A 26,238-nucleotide genomic window follows, 5' to 3' on the forward strand; every position below is an offset into this window, starting at 1 on the left:
GTCGCCGTGAGAAGCTTTAACTAAGGTTGTATTGAGCGATAATTTGGTTTAGTTAATTAGCTATGGTTTATGTTTTTGGACAGTGGAAGGAAACCGGGGAACCCGGGGGAAACCCAAGCGAACATGAGGAGAACATATAAACTCCGCACAGAAACACCAACCGGCCCGATAGGTTGGACCAGCGGAGTTCTTTCTGTGAGGCAACAGTGCTAGCCACTGGGCCACCGTGTCGTGCAATCAGAAAAAGGCGAGGAAGTAAGGGTGGAAGAGGGGGGGGGGGGTAGCTTCAAGACGAAGATAACTGGATTAAAAAACTCAGATTATTTATAATGCTTCCGTAATCATCTAATAGGGCAGATTCAGATTAAGGAGCTGCAGCCAGCAGCCATTGTCAAAACATCACATTTGCACTATAAATCCAAAAGGAAAAAAAAAACTATTATTTTTAGTGGACCCGAGGGACCATTTGAATTACAGGAAGCTTAACTAAAAAAGCTGTGTTAATTGCCTGCTTTGCTGCCTACCATTCAGCATGCTTTTGCCAATTTGTATTTTAGACACAGATGAGGAAATGGGGACAGTGAGGTCGAGTGGGACTGTTCATGACAACATAACCGAACACCCACATGAACGTTGAGCTTTTAGTTGCTAAATGCTGTTGCTATTTGCATAAAATAAAGCTTGCATAAATGTTTAATGAAAATAAAAAGCTGACACACTTTCCTACATTTACTATCCAGCAAAACGGCCAAATTGTGTAGGCGCCACCATGCCAGCAGTAAATAATGCACAGAGACACTCTGATTCAGATCTCAACTAGTAGCATCGTCATTGACTCATCCTCCATCAGGCTCTGTTGAATCACTAAAATCATTACCAGTCATACCAGGAGCTCCACAATGCACAAACGTTTATTCAACCTAGCATTTCTGGGACAGACCATAAGGGTATGCATGCCGAACTACTGTTCACAAAACATTTGAGTATGTATTTAATTTTTGCTTTCAGAACTTGACTGATATTTTCATTCTGACTGCAGATAAAAATATTTGATCATGCAGTCAACACTTTTACATTCTCAATGTAAAGTATGTTCAGTTTGTTTTCTTCACAAAACCAGGGGATACGTGTCATTATTATTGTCATTAATATTTATACACATTAGTTATTTTTTCTGTTATATTGTTGTTTATGTTGTTTAAGTTTGCAATATGTTGTACTTGTGTGTGGTGTCTTTAACATAGCTATATACTTTTGCACTCCAACCAACTAACCAACATACTAACCAACCAACCACTGAACAAACCAACAAACCAACCAACCAACCAACCAATCAGCACATCAACCAACCAATCAACCATCCAAAAACCACTGAACCAATTAACCAACTAACAAACAGACCAACCAACCAATCACTAAACCAACCGACAGACCAACCAACCAGTCAATTTACCAACCAACCAATCAACAGAATAACAATTCAACCAAACAATCAACCAATCAACCAACAAACTAATCAAGCAACCAACTAGTTAACCAACTAGTCAACCAATTAGTTAACCAACTAGTCAACCAACCAGTCAATCAACCAGTTAACTAAACAACCAACTAGTCAACCAACTAGTCAAACAGCAAACTAACCGCTAACCACTTACCAACTAACCAACCAACCAATCAACATACCATCCATAGTCAACCAACAAGTCAACTAACTAGTCAACCAACTAGTCAACCAACTAACCAACCAGTCAACCAAAAAAAAACAGTCAACTAACCACTCAACCAATCAGTCAAATCAACCAACAAACCAACCAACCAGTTAACTAACCAGCTAATCACTAACCACTTACCAACTTACCAACCAACATACCAACCAACCACTGAACCAACTAACCAACAGACCAACCGACCAACAAACTACTGAACCAACTAACCAACTAGTTACCAACCACTTACAAACTAACCAACCAACATACCTACCAACCAACCAACCAATCAACCACTGAACCAACTAACCAACCAACCAACCAACAAACTACTGAACCAACTAACCAATAGACCAACCAACCAACCAAATCAACAACCAACCACTTACCAACTAACCAACCAAAACAAAAAACATAAAACACTGAACCAACCAGCTAACCAACCAACCAATCAGCCAGCCAGCCAGCCAGCCAGCCAACCAACCAACCAACCAGTCAACCTACCAACCAACTAGTCAACCAACCAACCAACCAACCAATCAATCAACAAACCAACCAACCAAACCAACCAACCAACCAACCAACCAACCAACCAACCAACCAACCAACCAACCAATAGACTAACCAGTCAACCGACCAACCAACCAACCGATCATGCAATCAACACTTTTGGATTCTCAATGTATGTTAATGTTTGTTTTCTTCTCAAAAATCAGTTAAAAATTATATCATATCATAAAAATCAATTATAATATTGCTGTAGATGGTATAGAGTCATGTGACATGTGTTATATATATGTCATCATCATTGTCATTGATATTTATACTTTATTTATTCTTCTTCCTTCTGTTCTATTGCTGTTGATGTGTTCAGCTTGCCATATGTTGTACATGTGTGTGGTGTGTTTAACATATGCTGTAGGCTTTTACATTCTTTCTAATAATAACAAAAAAAACTGCAGATGGTAAGTAATATACACACCACAGACCAACAAAATATCATATTTCATCCAGTAATACTACAATGAGAGTAAAAATAAAGATGTCTGCTTAGATTCGATAAAAGAAAAATAGCACCATATCACAGTACATGTAGATCCTCATATAGTACATTTCAGAATTACATATTCATTACTGACAGTATGAACTGATGCCTCTCAAAATAAAATGAATTGAAATACTTTCACTTTTAAATTCCGAGCAGCTTTGCTTTAATGAACTAGCCTGAAATTTCACTGCAAGAGTTTTAAATCCCCTTTTAATTAAGCCAAATTTGACTTCTTATGTACTAACAATCACTTTTACTTAAGCTGCGTACAAGAACGAATTAGGCCCCACAGCTTTCTGAGAAAAGAACTTTGACGCTGCAGTAGTAAGACTTTTTTTATGCTGCTTGATCTGAAAAAAAAAAGAATCAAAGGGAAGGGGTGGCAACTAGGCCGAGACACTGAAACAACACAGTAAATGATGCTTTAGGCAGACGCAGCCTACTTCAAGTGACTCAGATCAGACAATGAAAGACAAGTGGAGCAGCTCTGCTACACACAAGACCACACTCATCCATCTGCCTCACTGCCAGTGCCACTGTGTGTAGGGAATGAATTTCCCCTCATTCATGCAACCTGTCTAATGCTCTGATAAGTAAATGAGTTAAAAGGCCAACTCTCCAGTAGATAATATGCATTATGGCACATCTTATAAACCCATGGAATGGACATCTAGTTTCATGCGAATAGTAACAGTAGGCAATATGGAAAGAAATTTGGAAGAATTATTGAAAAAGATATGCATTTGTTTATATATTGACTGAGAATGAATAAAGTAATATGTAAATAAATAAATATAATTTATGGATAATCTATTAATAATCTAGTAATAATGTTTTCATGCATGCCTGTATGTATTGTCTAAGCAGAAACAAACAAATGAATGAACAAACAAGTGAATCAATCACCCAACCAACTAATCAATCAATAACCAACCAAAAATTTTTATAAATAAAATAAACCAATCAACCAACCAACCAACCAACCAACCAACCAACCAACCAACCAACCAACCAACCAACCCAATAATCAACTAATCAACCAACCAACCAAACATTCAATCAATAATCAACTAATCAATCGACTGACCAACCAACCAACCAACCAACCAAGCAACCAACCAATAATCAACTAATCACCTAATTAACCAATCAATCAACCAATCAATAATCAACCAAACAATCAATTAATAATCAACCAACCTACCAATCAAACAATAATCAACCAACCAATCAAATCAATCAACCAACCAACCTACCAAGCTACCAATCTACCAAATCAACTAATCAACCAACCAATCAATAACCAACCAATCAATTAATAATCAACCAACCCATCAACCAATAAATCAACCAACAGATCAACCAACCAGTCAAACAAGCAATCAAATCAATCCATCAAACAACCAACAGAACAATCAACCAAGCAACCAGTTGAACAATCAATTAATAAATAATCATCCATCCAACCAACCAACCAATAATTAACTAATCAACCAACCAATCAATAATCAACCAACCAATCAGTTAATAACCAACCAACCAACCAATCAACAAATCAATCAACCAACCAACCAACCAACCAACCAACCAGTCAAACAACCAATCATTAATTAACCAATCAACCAACAGGGCAATTAATCAACCAACCAACCAACCAACCAACCAATCAATAAATCAACCAATCAACCAACCAACTTACCAAGTTACCAATGATCAACTAATCAACTAAACAAACAATAATCAACCAACCAATCAATCAATATTCAACCAACCAATTAACCAACCAACCAACAGAGCAATCAATCAACCAACTAATCAATTAACAAACCAACCAACCAACCTACCGATAATCAACGATCAACCAACCAACCAACCAACCAACCAACCAACCAACCAACCAACCAACCAACCAACCAACCAATCAACTAACCAACCAACAAATCAACTAACTAACAAACCAACCAACCAACCAACCAACCAACCAATCAAACAATCAATCAATAATCAACCAATCAATAGAACAATCAACCAACCAACCAACCAATCAATTGATCAAGATTACCGCATAATGCATTAAAGAAAATAATGTCAAGTGTTAATGCATGCATGTATTTATTTCTTAACTGAGAACAAACAGACTAACTAACAAACAAACAAAAAACAAACAAACGTAAATCAACAGCCTGTAGGTCTTCATAAATGAGACTAATGGGTTTTAAAGCACAGCAATGCAACTCTAATAACCCCAAGACCAACGCATTAAAGAGAAAGGCGGCATGTACCCTTCACTATCCATTAGTTAACATTCAAAATTAATGAAAGAGAAAGTGATATAACACACTGTGCCATCTTCCTGAAATTTGATGTAAGTGTCTAAAAGAGGACGAAATGTGTTTAAGGCGTCGCCTCCAGGCAGTAATTTGATGAGGTTTAATAGGGAGCGATGGGGTCTTCAGTCAGAGACCACCTCTTCATTGAAGTTTAATAAACACAATTATGATTGGCACAGATTGCAGGCCAGCCTTGAACTCGCCAAGCAGAGCGGCTCTTAATTATTACCACACACAATTCATCTGATTTGTGCAATAAACGACAATAGAGCGACAAGATATAGCAAAAACATGGAATGGACTGGAAGTTTTACCTTCATAATAGATTTTAAAGCCGTGCGCACTGACGGCGAAGTCACTGGTGAGTCTCAGCGAGAACACCGAGCCAGTGCTCGTGACGGGAGGCGGGATCTGGAAACCCGTTAACCTGCGGAGAACAAAACAAGAGATAATAAAAAGCATGGGTTAGCAAAGGAAGGCCGCTTCATTTTAGGATTGCGCACACTGTTCATGTTGTTTATTTTGTAAATATGAAACTTTTAACAATTCTGCAGCTTCAGAGTTTTCAGAGGCTTGCCATGTTGGATGCAAAATACTTTACCCATTCATTTTTCCCATTAAAAATGTAAAATAACAATAACATAAATACATACCTATATATGTATAGGTATACATATATAAACAGATTTTTAGCAATAACTGATACAATTTTAAACCATGTTTGTAACAAGATGAGCGGTGTATACCTATATATATATATATATATATATATATATATATATATATATATATATACACCGCTCATCTTGTTACAAACATGGTTTAAAGTTTAAAATTGTATCAGTTATTGCTAAAAATCTGTTTGACTCACCACAAGATTAATAAAAAATATTATAGGATTTTTGAATGAGGGCTGTTAATGACAAGTGTCTGAACAGCTTATTTATAGCATGAATTAGTATGTAGAAACTATAAATTTGCATGTTTGCTTACATGTTTGTAGTATGTTTTAAGATATACAGTACCTAGCATGTTTAACATACTGATAGCATGACTTATATTGTAATAAAATGTGTTTACATCCTGTTTGATCAAACTACTGGCATTAAGCATGAATTAGCATGTCGTTTTGTATTAAAAATCTGTTTGAATCGCCACAAGATTACTATAAATTACTATAGTATTTTTTCATGTGGGCTGCTAATGACAAACATCTAAACTTGGTTACCATGTTGTTAGCATGAATCAGTACTGTATATAGCAAGCACGAATCTCGAACATGTTTTAAGATATATCTAGCATGTTTAGCATACCGCTAGCATGAATTATACTTTAATAAAATACAACTTATTTGATCAAATTGCTAGCTTAAATCTAGCATTAAAGTAGCATATGTTGCTAGCATGTTTCAAACATGGTTTAAAATTGTATCAGTTATGAATAAAAATCAGTCAGAATCACCAAAAGATTCATATACATTACTATAGTATTTTTTTAATATGGGCTGCTTATGACAAAGGTCTGAACAGCTTGTTGATAGCATGAATTAGTATGTTGCCTGACCAGCTAAGACTAGGCTGGAATTAGCTGGAAACTCCTCTAAGTTCAGACTAGTTGACCAGCTAAAACCAGCCTAGGCTGGTTTAAGCTGGGTTTTTTTTCCAGCTGGGGTTTAGCATACCGCTAGCATGAATTATACTGTAATGAAATGTGTTTACAACCTATTTGATCAAACTGCTAGCATATATCAAACATTGAAGAAGCACGTTGCTAAAGTAACACCGTTCCTACACCACCTAACCTACTCTGAGCTGGGATTGAACCAGCGACCTTCCGCATGGGAGTGGGTTGCTCTAACAAGGAGGCTAAAGACATTAGTTTCTAGAGGTCAGAGGAGTGAGGTTTACCTGCACAGCACTTCACTAGCTGGCCTCCGTTACACTAGCATGCTTCTAACATGGTTTAAAGTAACCTCACACTACCTCTAGCATGGATTATACTGCAATGAAATGTGTTTACAACCTATTTGATCAAATTGCTAGCACTGAAGCAGCATGTTGCTAGCATGTTTTAATGATGGTTTATAGTTGTATCAGTTTCTGTTTCAGAGTTTGTGCTGCTTTATAACAGTCACACTTTTATTTCTAATGCAAGACACAATTCTGACACAAACTGCTCAATATTCAACATAATACCAAAAGACTGCAATTAAAAACGGATAAGTGAATATGACACCATGGCTAAAATATAGAAAATGTAGCATAAGACTTATTAGCCGTGTCAACGCTTGATAAAATATGAGCTGACTTCATATATCATTGCACATTATTTCTTGATGTGAAAGCCCTGCGCTTCTTCCCAGCTTTCTTTAAGCTCTAGAATAATCCCCAACGCTCACGTGAGCAGGAAAAGGAGACGTTTCGTCAAATGCTCCTGGGGCCTCCAGACAGCAGCAACATTATAAGCCACCCGCACGGATATTTAGTGGCATTGACGAAACACACACACACAACTACACACACACACACACACTCTGCATGAGGATCTCGTGTGTTAGCAGAACGCTGGTTATCTTCGTTTTAGAAATCGATTAGGTCAGCAACATGTTAGGATGTGGAATGCTTTTTAAATGCTTGTGTGTGTGTGTGTGTGTGTGTGTGTGTGTGTGGGTGTGTGTGTGTGTGTGTGTGTGTGTGTGTGTCTGTGTGTGAGTGTGTGGGTTTATGCTCAAATATGCTGGTGTCAGCTAATGCACGTCACATGCAGAGACTTTCTTTTGTTTATGCTAATGAATTCGCAGAGGCTGAAATATGTATAAATGTCTATGAATAATATCCTAAGGACACCGCAGTTTTGATTTAATAATATTAACCTTTAAACTTGTCATAAACTTCAAAGACGGGTGGAGAATGGATTATGAAGACCTATGCTACTAAATCTTATGGAAATCCACACATGACCCAATTGCTTATTCTGAACAAAGATTAATCTTGCTTTTCTTCAAATGTTTAGCCAACTATATTAATAAGAAGAAAACACATAGCACCCGTATATTCATATATATATATATATATATATATATATATATATATATATATATATATATATATATATATATATATATATATATATATATAGTTTCTTTTTCAGAACTGTGTGTGCTCTTACTGTAATTATTATTATATACACTTACTGGCCACTTTATTAGGTACACCTGTCCAACTTTCTAATCAGCCAATCATATGGCAGCAACTCAATGCATTTAGGCATGTTGACATGGTAAAGACGATCTGCTGTAGTTCTAAGCGAGCATCAGAATGGGGAAGAAAGGTGTTTAAGGTGACTTTGAACGTGCCATGGTTGTTGGTGCCAGACGGTCTGGTCTGAGTATTTCAGAAACTGCTGATCTACTGAGATTTTCACACACAACCATCTCTAGGGTTTGCAGAGAATGGTCCAAAATGACAAAATATCCAGTGAGGGGCAGTTCTGAGTATTGTCTCTGACCATGTCCATCCCTTTATGACCACAGTGTACCCATCTTCTGATGGGAACTTCCAGCAGGATAACCCGCCATGTCATAAAGTGTGAATCATCTCAGACTGGTTTGTTGAACTTGACCATGAGTTAACTGTACTCAAATGGCCTCCACAGTTACCAGATCTCAATCCAAAAGAGCACTTTTGGGATGTGGTGGAACGGGAGATTTGCATCATGGATATGCAGCCAACAAATCTGCAGCAACTGCGTGATTCTATCATGTCAATATGGAGCAAAATCTCTGAGGAATATTTCCAGAGCTTCTTAAATCAATGCTACGAAGGATTAAATAAGTTCTGAAGGCAAAAGTGGGTCCAACCTGGTACTATTAAGGTGTACCTAATAAAGTGGCCGGTGAGTGTATGCTTTAAGTTTTTTTTTTTTTAATGTGTAAATAAAAAAGGTATATGTGGTAAGAACATGGTTAAAGCCTTGTAATTATTGATTTTTCAAATTTATTGATGAGAAGGTGCTAATCATATACAATATGGATTTACAACACACATTAGGTTCTAACAGTTTTATGGTCATGATTTGTCAATGTCTTGACAATTGTAAAATAGTAAATAGAGTAAATCACTTGTGGATTTATCCTGCTATACTTTGTCGATTCTGTTAAACTTTTATACAAACACTGTGCATCTCTGCCAAACTGCATGATGGCAAGCGAGGCGTTAAATACTAAGTAAATCACCTGCTTGCGCTCTCTTGGCAAAATCTGTGAGAATAATTCAGGCATTGTCTGAAATGCTGCACATATTACCACATACCTTATCATTATCCTTGCAGGATAAAGAAAATGAGTTAGATCTGCGAGGCTGGAAGGCACACAATCTCTCAGTGGTGCCTTTGTTGACTATGCTTGCGTTGCAATAACCCTGTGGTGCACTAGCAGACTTCACAGGACAGCTGATGCTCCAAATCACAGAGAGTGAAATGCACAGCCCATAGGTAAACTTTGCAATAAGTACATCAGAGCGTTAAATCACATTTAGAATTGTGTATGTTAAAAAGCTGCAGTTCACTGAATGACCATAGGTGGCGCTAATAACAAGGGTGTCTTATAGTAGCTCCTACTAATCGTTTTCAGTAATGTGATACATGCAAAGACCTGGCCGGCAAAAAAACCAAAAAAAAAACAAACAACAACAAAAAAAAACCTATGTGCCGTAATGGCAGCTACACTGAGATTTTTATATAAACGCAGCACAAACTGGTCATATTTGCATATGTTACAACCTACCAATATTTGGATCACATATCAACAGAACGGAACTGTGATATATGATCATAAACTGTACATTTTGGGCACTTGCAATCCATATTTTGCATCTGCAGCCAGTTTTTAGACATTTAAAACCCTCATATGCCTGTCAGAGCTACAATTTAGCAATGTTTACATGCATGATTTGTTAGTAGGGGAAATCTGTTGATTCACTTTTGCTATTGATACTTTGACTTTCAATGTATACTTTAATTGCACTTAACATGCAAATTAGAATAGAAATGGTATAAAAAGCTTACAAACATATTGACAGTCTGTTGCCCACAGAACAGACGGGAGCTTCGACTCTTTACTGCTTGTTAGATGATCATTGGCTCTTTAAATAGTAAAATGATCTAAATTATTATTGTTTTTTTATATATATTGATATGCTAACCTAGCAGGCACACAACATCATAAGACGTTAATATTAAGTTACATTTAGGTCATTACGTCAGGTGACCAACATTTAATGTCTAGCCAGCATCAAATAACGTTATTTTGATGTCTAATAAAAACGTTGATATTTGGTTGATTTTAGGTTGTGTTGGAAAGTGAGCAAAATCCATACCAACCTGGTAGTCCATACCATGTTGGTATAGACTACCAACCTGATTTCATTAAGTGACCAAAAACCTAAATCGAGCCAACATCTTAAATCATCTTCATATTAACGTCAAATACTGACATTTATTTATCAGGTATAGCAACCAGAATCCAATGACTGACAGATTTCATTGTGGTAACGTTCACACGTCAAGCTGTAACATAATTAGACATTGATATTTGGTTGATTTTAGGTTGGACAATGTACATTGACAGTGGATTCTGACGTCAACCAAATGATTCTGACGTTCAATTTCCAAACAAAATGCAATAACTCCATGACGTTAGAGTACAACATCAAAACAAAATAAAAATGGTAAAATTCAATTAATTAACTGTTAGATGGTAATGCAAAGATAATCCTAATGTAAAAAATATAAAAATTAGCATAAACAATATAACAAACGATCGGAAAGTGGATTGATCTTTAAGCAAGTGTTAAGTGGTAATCCAAATGTAATCCAAAAGTAATCCAAATTTAAACATTGATCTTTAAGCAAGTGTTAAGTGGTAATCCAAATGTAATCCAAAAGTAATCCAAATTTAAACATATGAAAATTAGCATGAACAATAAAACAAACAAATGAAAAAGTTGATTGCTCATTAAGTAAGTGATAGATGGTAATCAAAATGTAATCAAAATGTAATCTGAAGGTAAACCAAAATGTAAAAATTTAGATGAGTGTTAGATAGTAATCCAAATGTAATCCAAATATAAAAAAAATTGAAAATTATCATAAACAATAAAACATAAACAATCAGAAAAGTGGATTGCTCGTTAAGTGAGTGTTAGATAGTAATCCAAATGTAATCCAAATTGTAATCCAAATGTAAAAATTAGCATGAACAATAAAGCATAAATAATCGAAAAAGTGAATTGCTCGTTATATGTGTGAGATTGCAATCCAAATGTAATCCAAAGGTAATCCAAATGTAAAAGTATGAAAATTAGCATGAACAACAAAACAAACAATCGGAAAAGTGGATTGCATGTTAAATGAGTGATAGATGGTAATCTAAATGTAATCCAAATGTAACCAAAAGGTACATCAAATGTAAAAATATGAAAATAAGCATGAACAAAACATAAACAACCAAAAAAGTGGACTGCTCTTTAATTGAGTTTTAGATGGTAATCCAAATGTAATCAAAGGTAAAAATATGAAAATTAGCATAAACAATAAAACATTCAAAAAAGTGCATTGTTTTTTAAGAGAGTTTTAGCTAGTTATCCAAATTTAATCCAAGGCTAAAAATATGAAAATTATCATGAACAATAAAACATAAATCAAAATTGTGGATTGCTCTTTAAGTGATTGTTAAATCGTAATTGAAAAGTAATCCAAATGTAATCCAAATGTTATCCAAAGGTAATCCAAATGTAAATATAAAAAAAAATACTGTCAACACTGATTCATGGAAGTTGGCCATTTACTTCAGAGTCGTGCAAATTCACGGTCCACATTCAAACCATGTTTTCTGATGAGGGGTCAAAACAACCAGAACACACAGCCTTGTACTTTTAACCTACATTTTTTTTTAATGTAAAAATGATCCTACCATTATACGTGGACCTCAGAGAGCACTTCAAAATAAACAAAAAGGGTAGTTCATGACCCTTTTAATATGTAAAATATCAGCGATGTTCTGCACAGCTCAGTGTCAGTGTTAAAGCATGCATACAAACGGCTGCTTGCACATTAGACCGCAGGAGCCGCTTTTAAAGGTTGCCGGAGATCAGTGGCGCTTCACTTCTTTTAAAAGGAACAGCAGAGTCCGTTCGTCCCCAAGGGCTTCGCTAACTGCTTTTTTTCGACTACTGCGCGAGTTGGAACAAATCTATCTCTTCTTTCTGCCCATAGCCAAAACAGTCGGGAGCTTCGACTCTCCGCCGCTCGTTAGATGATCATCGGGGCTTAAATCGCTTGGACAATGTGCTTTCGGCCTCAAAACATGCAGCAAACTCTTCAGTATTTGAGCTCGGAGCCACCAATCAGCAAACACCGCACACTTTAACAGGCTCCATACTGACAGGGTCACAAACCAGCCTGTCAGGCGGGCTCGGATTAAAAGGGCTGTTTAACCGAAAACTGTCCAGAAAAGCAAAAGAGTCCCGTGTAGGCAATAAGAGCTCCGGAGTCAAACCTCTGACCTCCAGTGCTTTATGAAATACTTGAAGGCAGAAACAGAAACAGCCAAAAGCTAAACAGTGCTGCTTGAATGGGATTCCAGCGTTTACAGAATGTGTGAGTTAACTGAGGATTTCTGTGATCTTGTGAACTGATTTTAAAGCTGAAGTTGAGACTAGTTTTAAGTTTATAATTGTGATATGGTACAAAATGGGTGGCAAGTTGGATCAGTGGTTAGCAATGTAGCCTCAAAGCAAGAAGGTCACTGATTTGAGTCCAAACTGGGCCGGTTGACATTTCTATGTAGAGTTCTCTCCTTGTTGGCGTGGGTTTCCCCCGGGTGCTCACCCACATTCCAAACACATGAGTTATAGGTGAATAGGATGAACTAAATTGGCTATAGTGTATGAGTGAATGCGAGAGTGTATGGGTGTTTTCCAGTACTGGGTTGCGGCTGGAAGGGCATCCGCTGCTTAAAACATATGCTGGAATAGTTGGTGGCTCATTCAGCTGTGGTGATCCCTGATAAATAAGGGACAAAGCTGAAGCATAATGAATTAATAAATATGGTACAATACACAAAATGTACAGTCCTTAATAAAATCAATGCAGCCCATATATATATATATATATATGGGCTGCATTGATTTTATTAAGGACTGTACATTTTGTGTATTGTACCATATTTATTCATTCATATATATATATATATATATATATATATATATATATATATATATATATATATATATATATATATATATATATATATATATTTTTGTATATTTTGTACAATATCACGATTATAGACTGATATTGCTTTAAAATCAACTGTTATGTACATAAACATTGCATAATATTAAATTTTATTTTACCATAATAAATATATATTTACACACATTTACATAACAGTAAACAATGGTCTTAATGATGGCCTAAACGATCAGCATAAATCTGTGTGTACTAATTAATTGTATTAAGACTATTGTTAAGTTTATAAGTACTATTCAATCGTTTATTTTCTTTTTGGCTTACTCCTTTTATTAATCTGGGGTCGCCACAGCGAAATGAACCACCAACTTATCCAGCATATATTTTACTCAGCTCATGCCCTTCCAGGTGCAACCCATCACTGGGAAACTACAAGTACTATACTAAATATAAATACAAGTACAACATTTTTGTTTTTATCTGTATAGAATTAAGGGAATTAAGTTATATGATTATTATATAGTCATATAAAGTTTTTTTTTTATATTAACTTAAAACTAAAACTAACTTTAAACTAAAGGAACGGCCAAAAATATACAAATTGAACCCTTTTTAAAGCTATGTCTGGAGGAAGCACATTTAGCTAAACTTAGCATAAAAGATTAGAGTTAGATTATGATTGAATCAGATTAGAATGGTAGTATCTCGCTCAAAAATGATGCGTTTCAATAATTTCCCTTTTTAAAGTCGGACTCTTTGTAGTAACATTTTGTACTAAGACCGATGGAAATAGGAAAATTATCAGAACTTTCAAAAAAAAAAAAAGAAAAAAAAAAGTGAGATGCAAATGGTCTAATTTGATTCAATGATGTATGCTAAGCTAAGCTAAAAGTGCTTTTCCAGTAATTCTCATGTAGAAGAATGACAATAAAGCTAGATTTAACTTGACAAGTTATTACAAAACACTAATCAAAAAGTATTCTTTTTTAAATAAATGAGTTTAAGTTAGCATTATATGGTGGCAAAAAAAAAATCTAAAATGCACATTTTAAAACATTGTAAATGGTCATTGTTGCGTGGGTCTGTGTTATTTAATTAATCTATTTGTTTATTGCCGGTTTGTGCTTGCGATCGAGTTCTAGGAGGAGTGTTTCACCCGGCTTATCCAGGATTGTATGATGCCCGTGACGTCACTGGGGATTCCCACTATATAAGGCTGACGGCAATGGCGTCTCTGTCTCTCTCTCCCTCTATCTTGCAGTCTCTCGCCCTCCACCAGCTCGGTGGTGGTTTGCGCTCAGGCGGTCTGGCTGACGGTGCTTCGCAAGCCAGGCATTCATCCATTAAGTGTTTTGTTCCTGTTAATCCTTTGATTCTTGGTTCTAGTTTGTTTAGTTTGATACTTTGTTTTGTGGCAGGTGGTGGTTTATTTTTCATAGTCACGTATTTATTTAATTTAGCGAAGGTAAGCAGTGGCCCGGAAGACTCACCTATTTTATTCCTTTCACGGGAGTTTAGGTAAGATCTGTCCATTTAAAACAGTATAGTCAGAGATCTGTTTACCTTAGCTGCCCTACCTGTCTACTTGATTATTGTTAATGTTTTGTCTCTTTTGAAAACTTATGATTTATGGAAAATTAAACATATTGATGGAACGTCAATAAACAATTCCAACGTCTGTGCCTTCCATATGTTCGGCTCAAACCTTGAATGTTGTTGTTATTCGAGCCAGTTTTGAGTTTGGGCCGTAACAGTCATATATGTTTTTAGTCATCTTTGACTGCATTGAAATAAATGTTAAGATAGAAAAAAATTGTATGAACAAATAAAAGTACAAAACATGATGTACTGTACTGCATTATACTATACATCAAAATAGGTATTTCAGCTAGAAGAAAAACAGCAACTGCTTCAAAATGACTATATACATTTAAATAAATCAATAGCCAAACTGATCTGACCTCTTTACAATAGAGCTTATATATTCATGACTAATGCAAAGGCGTATAAAGTTTCTTTTATGACTTTTTCTCATACATTTTTAGACATGTATTTGTCTTGGAAGTACATTCGCTGCCCTAAATGATTCATGAACATAACGCCTTTCTCATTTTGAATAGAGAGGCCAGTCTATATTTCATTTTTTATTTCTGCTGTCAAATGACACATCCTAGAAAATTATACTTTTACCACGAGTTAGGAAAAAAAGAAGAAGAGAAAAATCCCACTTTGATCCAGTGCTTGGAGAACATGAACCATTTCCACAAAGACGCCATTACACCCCTGCCTCTAATGTTGCTTTATTCCTAATGTGCATTTCCCTCCTTTTAATCCGGTAATTACATTCTGCCAAATATGCTCATTCATACTCATACTCATTTATTTCTGTGATGAGATTTCTCTGTTTTTCTCTCTCTGTGTCTGTGGGTCTCATTAAGCACTTAAATGGAGAGATCACCCCAAAAAAAGAGCATCTGCTGTTAATTTACTCTCCCTCGGGCCACCAAAAATGTAGGTGACTTTTATTATTTCGTGGAAAACTACGAATTTTTTTTAGCTGAAATCATTGTAGTGGGTGATTTGTAAAATACAAGTCAGTGGTGTAAAAATACTAATGTTACTAAATGGCTTTATGAAAGTGTTAGTTTTGAGGATTTGTACTTTAGTCAACTACAGTTAAATTAAATACTTGTACACTGTTAACGATTTTCGTAAATGACAGAATTTAACAGTAACATGAGCTGTATTTTACTGTAGGTGATATGATCACCAGTGATCTATCGACTACACACACGCCATGTTAACAAACTACAACTCCCAGCATACACCTCACACACACCGGTTCCTGATTCCCACTAATTACACACACACTGCCGGAATTTCATTATGGACTACCAACCTGATCTCATTAAGTAGGACATGGTCATGAATTAATGTCTATGTTGATCCTGGAAAAACATTCCAATCAGCCAATCAGAATTAAGGCATATGTTTACTGATTAGGACCGGTTAGGATTATGCACTTCTACATGCTTGTTATCCAACTATTATTCTTCTCTGATTTTGGAAATAAAATAAAGGTATGGTTGGGTTTAGGGGTAGGGAATGAGTATGGATTACATTTTTGCACAAAATTAATGTTCTTGGATCAACATAGATGTTAATTCAGGATAATATAATGGTATGTATTTTTAAAGTTGTATTGACCACCTACACTCTCAGAAATAAAGGTATGCGCGCTGTCACTGGGGTGGTATCTTTTCAAAAGATACACATTTGTACTTGAAGGGTCTACATTGGTACCTTAAAAGTATTTATTAGTACCTAAACATTTTAAGAGGAACACTTTTGTACTCTTTAGGTACAAATCACCCTTGAGGTATCAATATTGACCTTTTAGGTACAAATGTATACCTTTTAAAAAGGTTCCTTCCCAGTGGCAGCTCGCATGTGTCACGATTACCAGCGATCGTATGCCATAAGATCGCTGGTTTGCAATAACAATAACCATGGACTACAAATCCGCCATTTCTGGACTACATATTCATACATGCACTCCAGTCACACTTACACATGCTTCCTCATCTAGACTGATTACTCGCACCACCTGAGGATTGTCAGAGACTGATTGCACTCACTACTTAAGCCACACACTCACCTATTCACTTTGCTGAGTCTTGTTTACTGTCAGTAGCACTATAACGCGTTTCCCAGTCTTGTTATCCTGTGTACTGGCCTTAGCCTTGTTAGCATCCTTATCTTTGTCTGCCGCCTGTATATTGACTACGATTGTGGATTTGCCTGCAAATGCCTGTTTCCACCTGTATTGACCATTGCTTGCCTGACGACGAATAAACCTGCATATTGGATCTTACCTCAGTTGTTTGTGTCATCCCTCATGGTTACAGCATGCCTTTATTTCTGAGAGTGTACAGACCCCGAACAGCTTAGCTACCCAGTATTTGAGAGATCTCCTGTTATACTGTATTACATCCCCTCACGACCACTACGCCCAATTAATTCTGGACAATTGATTATTCCCAGAATATCAAAATCAACTGTACGTGGTAGATCTTTCTCATATCTGCCACCTAAACTCTGGAACAGCCTTCTTAGCACAGTTATGCACAGCTTCAATTTACTTAAACGTCTATATTACAGTTTTTTCCAATTATTTACACACATTTTCTGAAAGCAGGTCTCATATTGTCAGAACTCTACACACAAATCACAAAACACACACACACATTGGGCAAAACTCTTCAATTCCTCTGCAAAATGAAACTCTGCGTTCAAAACAATCTGATTTCTTCTCAAAATGGTCTTTTGTTTTCAAATGACACACACAAACCATCACATGGATAGACATTCATAAGATCAGTTGAACACTGATGTGCTGAATATAAACACTCTGACCACTTCTTCTCCATTCATCATTATGACTTTCTGTAAGCCTTTTTTTGTTCAGTGTTACACTTTACTACAGACAGCAGGCCTACAGAAGTGCATTGTAAAGTATTTCAGAGTATTGTTTTTATACAAAACAAACAAATACCAAATATATTTTACTGTATTTACCCCACAAATGCAGTGTACACAGTGTTCATCCCAACCAACACAAAGTTGCAGATATCAAGGTCTACATATTCCATCAACAGAAGTATTTACTTACAGTTTTTCTCGATTGCTTGGATGCAGTTGTCAACTGAAACTCCACATTTTCAAAACAGTTAACACAGAGGCCTAAACAGCGGCACTCATGGTCAAAATGACACATTTTGCTTGCAAAAGGCACATATCGTGTCAAAACATTTAACATATGCAACAAAAGCTAGTTTTACCTTCAAACAACACAACTTGCAAACAAGTATATGAGCTCTTTCAATTAATCATTACACAATGCACAACAAAATACAAAATGCATAACTCAAAATGCACCACCATTGCTTGCCATTGTAGCTTATAGCCAATGGCATTTGTTGTCTCTATTTGGGCTGTCAAATTCGCCTTTTTGCAAAGAATTGGATCAAGAATAAGATGTGCTTTGATTGAATATATATTGAATTCATGACATTTTTCAAACTGTGGCTGAAAACTGAAATACTGTATATAAAAAAACAGACAAAAGTAATAAAATACTGTAAATATTAGAGAAAACACATGTAAACTAATATACAGTCAAATCTATTGGGAGTATAGGACATAGCCATATTGACCTCCTCCATCAATGCTGGCACAGAACAACACAGACCTTCCATCGTTTTTATAAGGTTTGCAGAATGATGGCTAATTGAAGATTTGTGTGAAGGAGTGTCAAACCGGTGCTTCAGTGATTTCATACTGATGTTGGTAGTTTTTAATAGTTAGGAATAGATGGATTCTGTTTGGTTACCAAAACTAAAACAATGGAGTTTGGACTGCTTGAATGACATCTGTGTTAACTGTTTGGAAAAATGGTGGGGAAAATGTGTCAACCCAATGAGAAAGGGTTTACACATTTGCAAGACCGGTCCTCTGCTCTGCTGGGATAGTGATAATGAAAATGAAGAGGAACCTAGTTTCTTTAACCAGGTCAAAGCAAACTAGAAAAACTGTAATACAGTCACAGTAAAAAAAATAAAATAAATAAGAACAGCTATACTGCATCCTCTTTTCTGTTTTGGTCTGGCCAAGCAGTGGGGGAAATGTCACTTTGCATGGCAAATCCAGCCACAGAAAGCATCAACTGCTATAGCTTGGAGAAAGGGTTTACGTGTGTGTGGATTTCGGTCATACACTTTACATCTCCAGGCGGAAAAAAAATCCTCAATAGGTTTGAGGAAAAGAGAATATGGAGGGGGAGATAAACATCTAAAAAACATGGGTGGGCAGTAAACTAGTTGTGAACCAGATGAGCCCTGATTTCTAAATTGGTATGGTATGGTATGTTGGTATGCAAAGTAGGACAACTGACTTTACAATTGTGAATGACAGTGTGTTCCTTGTGAAAACAAAAGCTTTTCTGCATGAAAATTGTGTAAAATGCAGAGAATTGTGTGTAGTGTTTTGAAAAAAGTGTGTTTTAAACCTGCGATTTGAGTGAAAAGCAGTAACTGTGCTTGTAGTTTAGCAGAATTGGTTCAGGGGGTTGGTGCATCAGTCACATATTGTAGTCATTGTGTCTGTAGTTCAAGTAATTGTCTGTAAACATCTAAGAAAAACTGTGGGCTGCTTTGACACAACACATTGTAAAAGTGAAATAGAAATAAAGATGAATTGAATTTAATAATGTTTCTTGCTATCACTGTAAAAAGTGATTTCAATTCGCTATAGCTTTCTTACAAAATTAAGGGATGAAAATATAAAAAGATACCTTTTTCCCTCTGCATATACTGTAGTTGTATTGGATGGTTTGATCTGCTCCAGGAGCATCTGTTTTATATACAGAGTATTCAGAGTATATGAGTTTATAAGCAGACACAATCGCATTACTTTGTAAGTGAAAATTCATCTTTCATAAGAATACTTTCCTTAATCGAAGTGCAATATTCGAAGTCAAAGATTCAACTCAGTTGATTTCTTTCTCATTAAAAGCCCCGCGGTGTTAAATCGTAATGTGATTTCAGTGTGAAGGTGCAGTTCCTCTGCTTATTCCAGCGTTTTGCAGTTACATATGATCACATCTGAGAGGGAGAAACGCGTGTGTGGATGGATGGTTTTAATAAAGATATTTATACAGGGTCTTATATGCTACTCGGAGACCGTAGACGGGTAACTAATGCTCCTTATGAAGATGGAGATGTGCAGACAATTCATTTCTCTTGCTGGAAAACTAGACTAGGGTCAAACAATACGGCCATTTATTGGTCGTGTGGATCTTCTTGGGTGTTTGACCAGTTTAATGTCTTGAACGCCTGACTGATGGAGCTTTTGACTACAGGGATAAGGAATGTCATGTATTTTAATACGCTGATCTTTGTAGTTATGGTCATAGTTTGTTGTGGATAGATATTGTGGAGATTTCCTGTGTTAAGAAATACTTGATATTACCTAAGCTTGACATTAACTTTTTTCATCACCAGCCACTGTGGCTGGTAGTTTAGTCCAATGTTACTAGCCACTCGGCATTTTCACTAGACAGAGCTTAATTGTTAGGAAAATATATTTTCTTTAAATAAATTTGTTACGGTTGCCGTATCTTGATGGGATTTTTGCATCCCGTTTTCTCTCTCCCTCTCTTTCTCTCTCTCTCTCCCATCTCTACCTGTCGTATCCTCTAGGTCCGCCTTCGCGGAAGCCGATTGGTCAGGAGACCAGTCACTCATCATTGGGTGACGTGGCGCTGTCACATATAAGGACGCCAGGGAGAGCGGATGACAGCGCTTTGCTTTGATCCTGTTTTTGTGTGTTTTTGCCGACATGATTTATTCGTTAATTTTGCTTAATTTTTGTTTGGATAAAATTATTTAGTATTATTTTTGCCCATTTTTGAACTACTTTGTGATTTCTGTACATTTTATTTTCAATTGTTTGTTTATCACTTTTTGGTACAACTCTTACCTGGCAAAACAAAAGAGATAATATTGAGAGTTGACTTTGTCCTCAGAGTAAGGTGGACAGGGAAGATGTCGTACGACTTCTATCCTACATACAAATAGTCAATACATTGTTTAAAACAGCAGGTAAGAAGTGAATGCTACTTACTGTATGTATTTGTTTTGTTTTAGTTCAGAATAGGTAAGATTACGGCGCTCGGCGCTGAAGATTTTTCTTTTCTTTTTCTTTTCATGTTTCTAGCGAGGTAAGGGGTTTGCTTACGAGTTAGAATTGTTTTGTAATATTTATTTCTTTGATTTGGCTTCACTAGCGTCCCCTTACTTTTGAGTTGACCTAATTTTGTTTGATACTTTGTTTAATTTGTTACTTTATTATTATTGTAAATATTTTTCTTATTGTATATATATTTGGGCATTTTTCTGATTTCACTTGTTGTATATTAAATCACTTTTGTTGGCAGTTTTGTTGTTTGTGTCTTACTTTCAGACATCTTGCATAAGTACCACACCTTTTAAATGTTATTGCTTTTACCCTAGACTAACATCAAAGGGGTTGTAACAAAATTTGACCTTGGTGTCCTAAAATTACTTTAAATTATGTGTTGTGTCCACATGAGTTCACATTTTTGTGTGTTGTTGTGACGTTCCTCAATGAGGATGAGCAAATGTGTTGGGTTTTATAGTGTTGCATTGCAATTTTTTTCATCTAACATGACTTTTTAAGGCTCAACATTAAGGATTTATGTACCAATTTTCTCTCTAGCCACACTAAACTAAGTATTTCCTTGCCAAAACTGTTGAATAATGTAAAAACAAGCAAAATATAGCAGTATACATACACTTTTTATTCAACAAAAATGTTCTTAAAAAACAATTGACATTTTAAAAACGTATATTATCATGAATCTAAAACCATACACTGTAGTCTGTCCTGACTAAAAATCCCAGATCACCAGTTACAGTACAATAAAAGAAAACATATTAAAACAAGTTAAAAAGTTTTTTAAAACACTTAAGAGATTTCCAGAGCCACCTTTAGTCTTAAGACATGTTCTGGGAATGGCTAAAAGGTCTTTGCTAGAAGACCTCAGAGACTGGAATCTTAAACTTTACTCTGAAACGAATATGGGAACTACCAACCTACGTAACACATATGAGGTTACACGGGTTTAACCGTGCATACAGGTTGCAAAAAAGACCGGCTGCAATAGCAAACATGTTGTGTTGTGCAGTAGGATGCCAAAATCTAAACTCAAAAAATAGTAAACTTAAATTTTACCGTACACCACACTGCTTTTAATGCCAACTGCAGACGTATTTGGCTAAAAGGGAGCTGAATGGAGAGAGGACCTAATGAAAAGTGCTCGACTCTGCAGTTTTCATTTCATATCAGGTAAGTTCACGCTATGCTGAATCAGACATGTAACTCGTTTTTGATTGCAGCAATGATTTCAGCAAAAACAGTTAAATATGGTAAAATAAACTCCGGACACTGAATGCTAAGAATGATATATAAAAATCTACGTTCACCTGCAGTTCACTGTCAGAATGCAGTTGTTTTGCTTGTTGATGGTTACCCAGTCCTTGTATAGCTCCGTCTTCTTTCATTGTGTTTGGCTAGGCAGATCCTCAGTTTTTAGCACTACGTAGTTTTGAATCTGGTAATCATGGAAGATTATTTCTTGCACATGAGCACACAGAACAACATATAGGCATCCAAAAATTTGTAGGACTTTAACTTCTCTCTTGTAAAATCCCTTGGAGTTTCAATGAGGTAGTCGCGTATTTGGGGCTGGATGCTTGGCCATTTCGTCTTATGCAAAATCTATTGGGAGGGTAGTATCGCAAATGGACCTGTCAGACGAACGCTGCTCACTTTATCGTTAATTTTGCTGAATAACTTTGCTTATCACTGGGGTGACAAGCTGTTATAATACGCTGAAAGCATTACGTAAAATATATATATATATAATCAATATAACTTCTCTCTAATACAACAACAAACTTTGTACAGCATCGGATGTCATTCCCTTGCTGTAAATGCTAGTGCTCCCTCTTTTTTCTGCAACCTCGATGCGCACGTATCCTGAATGCTTACAAACCGGTAATTTGGCTATAGAAGGCAATGAAGAGCCTTAAAAAAATGTCAGGTGAGACACCAACTAGTGACCTTCTTGCTGTGAGGTGACATTGCTAACAACTGAGCCATCGTGCTGCTCTTACTTTATTTTAATGCTCCTTAAATGCAGGATCTTGTGGAAAGTTCAGTGCTGGGACCGATCAGAATTTCTGGCAAGTATGTTGCCACAGCATTTTTAACATCATGCAAACTTTCTTTATATACTCCCAAAATGCTTAGATGTCCAGGTTCATATGTTTATATGCTTGTCAGATTGAGTTTTTCCTCATTTATAACAGCCTATAATTGCTTCCAAAGAAATGTCCCAGGTTCCTTTTATTGACTTTCGCAATTGTGCCAGTTGCATAAATTCTGAACTGAAGTCCGTTGCTATCCACTATAACACACAGACCTTTAAGGGAAGTGAACTCAAAGTTATGAATGACTATCTGCTAGAGCCATCATGACAAATGAAGATTTATGGACTATTTTTCCCCATGAGAGGCATAACATCTTTTCAGGGAAGCATGATATCATCTGTTTTCATTTGCCTGAAAGCTTCACTCCTTCCACAGATTTTTATGTAATAGTAATGCCTCATGATGGGATCCATTAAATGTCAAAAGGCAAAAGTAAATGTACGGTCAGTCAACAAAGACTGCTATCGGTTGCTGTTGCTGCTTATGTGTTTCTTTTCATTCCTTCGTTCATACGTTTCAGATGATTCTTTTTGCCATGTATACTTGCATATAAATTGGTTTCTTGGAAGTAATGTCCTTGCAGTATAAATAGACTCACACATTGCTGTGTAGTAGAGAAAGCTGCCAACACTTATTTTCATGTGTGGGTGTGTATGTATATTCCTAAAACAAATCCAGCCATTTTTTTTTACAGTAAATTTTATTTTATTTTATTTTATTTTATTTTATTTTATTTTATTTTATTTTATTTTATTTTATTTTAATGCAATATGCAGATTTTTAACAGTACTTTTTTTGTTTGTTTATTTTTTTACAAGGAATATGCCTTTTCTTCCTTCTTATAAATATATTTATTTATTTATTTATTTACTTATTACATTTACATTACATATACTTTTGTTTCTGCAAGATGTAATTTAATTAAATTAAATTAAATTAAATTAAATTAAATTAAATTTAATTTAATTTAATTTAATTTAATTTAATTTAATTTAATTTAATTTAATTTAATTTCATAACTTTATTTTATGCAAGATGCAGATTTTTTTTACTGCACTTGTGAAAGGTTCAGTTTTGGGACCGTTCTGAATTTTTGTTTATTTATACAGCATATCACTTCTTTTACTTCTTCTTCTTTATTAATTTATTTATTCATACATTTATTTATTTTTTGAGCACGATGCTAATGGTAATTTTTTATATTTAATTTTTATTTAAATGTATTAATTTTTATTTAATTCTATATAATTAAATTGTAATTCATTTTATTTTACTTTAATTTTATATCTAAATTAATTTGCTTATTTATTTATTTTATTTGTTCAGTTTTATTTGTATTTAATTTTTTTCTTTTGTTTTATTTTATTTTATTTTATTTTGTTTTATTTTATTTTATTTTATTTTGTTTTATTTTATTTTGATATAATTGCTGAATAAACTATTACATTTATATTGTATTTTTTTCATCCTTTTACTTTGTACTTTATTATTATTTTTTACCTTTAGCCATTTAGTTAATTTTAAAATATGAATAATTTGATAAAACCTGTTATATTTTGACAGAATATTAAATTTCCAAAAACTCTGATTTGTCACAAAACAATAAACAAAAAACAAAAACAAAACAAACTAACAAACAAACAAACAAATAAATAAATAAATAAATAAATAAATAAATAAATAAATAAATAAATAAATAAATAAATAAATAAATAAATAAATAAATAAATACTCAAACTCAATAAACTCAAAACACAAAACAAATGTAAAAGTAGCCAGAAATTCACATTGGCCACAACACTAAACCTTTCAGTGTAACATATAGAAAAAGAGTGAGAGAAAGAGAAAAAGAAATAGAGAGCTCTATTGAAAAACAAAGTGTAGTGTTCCCTTAGTGAAGACAAACAAAAAGCCCACTGCTTTAATTTATAACTTCCACAGTGCCTCATAAGGAGAGTAATTAAATGAGCATGTAGGCGAGAGCGACACCTCGAGAGATCCTTTGCTAATATCTGCAAGTGCTCGACCAATCAAACCCCATATCTCCTATACACCACCGAACAAATCGCAAAGTTGTGTTTTGCAAAATCCAGCACGCTGCAACACGGCCCAGCTGCTAATGCTGCAGCTCACTAACCCAGATTAAAACCCTTCTGTTCCCTCTATATCTGCCCAGCCAGACGCAGCACAGCGCCTTATCAAAATCCACTTTCCATCAGCTCCACACTCGCCCTCAGTGGGGGGAAATTGCCTGATTTCAGACCCGTCTTTTTTTTCTCTCTCTCTCCACGTACTCCAGCCCAAAGCAATCTGTGCCGAGGACAGTTCCAGTTTCCCACTCAAGCAGACCCAGCTATTTATACGGAGCCTTCTGTTCGCTAACATGGACACGGATGCACTTGTCTGGCTAATGAGCTCCGGGTTTTATGAAGCAAACACAGCGCTGTATGACAGAAGACTGGGTTTTGCCTCTGGCGGAGGAACATTTGGGTTTTTTTGCTACCTATTTGGTTGTTAAAGAACAAACTGTTGTATGCAAAGAGCCCAGTTAAAAATGACCCGAACTGACATTTGAGACTTTAGATGCGGATATTAGCTAAATGAGTGTATTGTTTAGGAAGTAAGCTAGGTAAGTGAGCTAAATAGTATGATTTAAATAATAATAATAATAATCACGTTGATGTTGATGTTATTATTATTATTTTTTTTTTTTGTAGGAGAATAAAATTGAGAACTCAATGACTTTATAAGCTAATAAATCACAGGAGAATTAATCGATGTGTAAAGTGAAAAATCTGCTAATAAATAAATAAAGAAATTTATAATCTGATATTCAAAAACAATGGAATACAATGCATATTAAATTCTAATTTTATTTGTCACACTCACGTTCAAACATAGTATGATATCCATTAAAATGCTTATACACGCACCTTAAATTACAGAAATAAAATAATATGGTAGGTAGGTAGGTAGTGCTGTCGCGTCACAGGAAGAAGGTCGCTGGTTCGAGCCTCGGCTGGGTCAGTTGGCGTTTCTGTGTGGAGTTT

The 26,238-nt window shown here is 35.4% G+C and overlaps 1 protein-coding gene across 3 annotated transcripts in view; it reads right to left on the minus strand.

The window, feature by feature from the left end:
• csmd3b (CUB and Sushi multiple domains 3b) overlaps positions 1-26,238 on the minus strand; it is a 990,558-nt gene that overhangs the window by 756,658 nt on the left and 207,662 nt on the right. For all 3 annotated transcript variants that reach the window (XM_068215335.2, XM_017352314.4, XM_021468186.3), the window contains exon 3: positions 5,399-5,511. In XM_068215335.2, coding sequence (XP_068071436.1) covers positions 5,399-5,511 — 113 coding nt within the window. The remainder of the gene's footprint in view (positions 1-5,398; positions 5,512-26,238) is intronic.

Source organism: Danio rerio, chromosome 19, assembly GCF_049306965.1.
Source record: "Danio rerio strain Tuebingen ecotype United States chromosome 19, GRCz12tu, whole genome shotgun sequence".
NCBI lineage: Eukaryota > Metazoa > Chordata > Actinopteri > Cypriniformes > Danionidae > Danio > Danio rerio.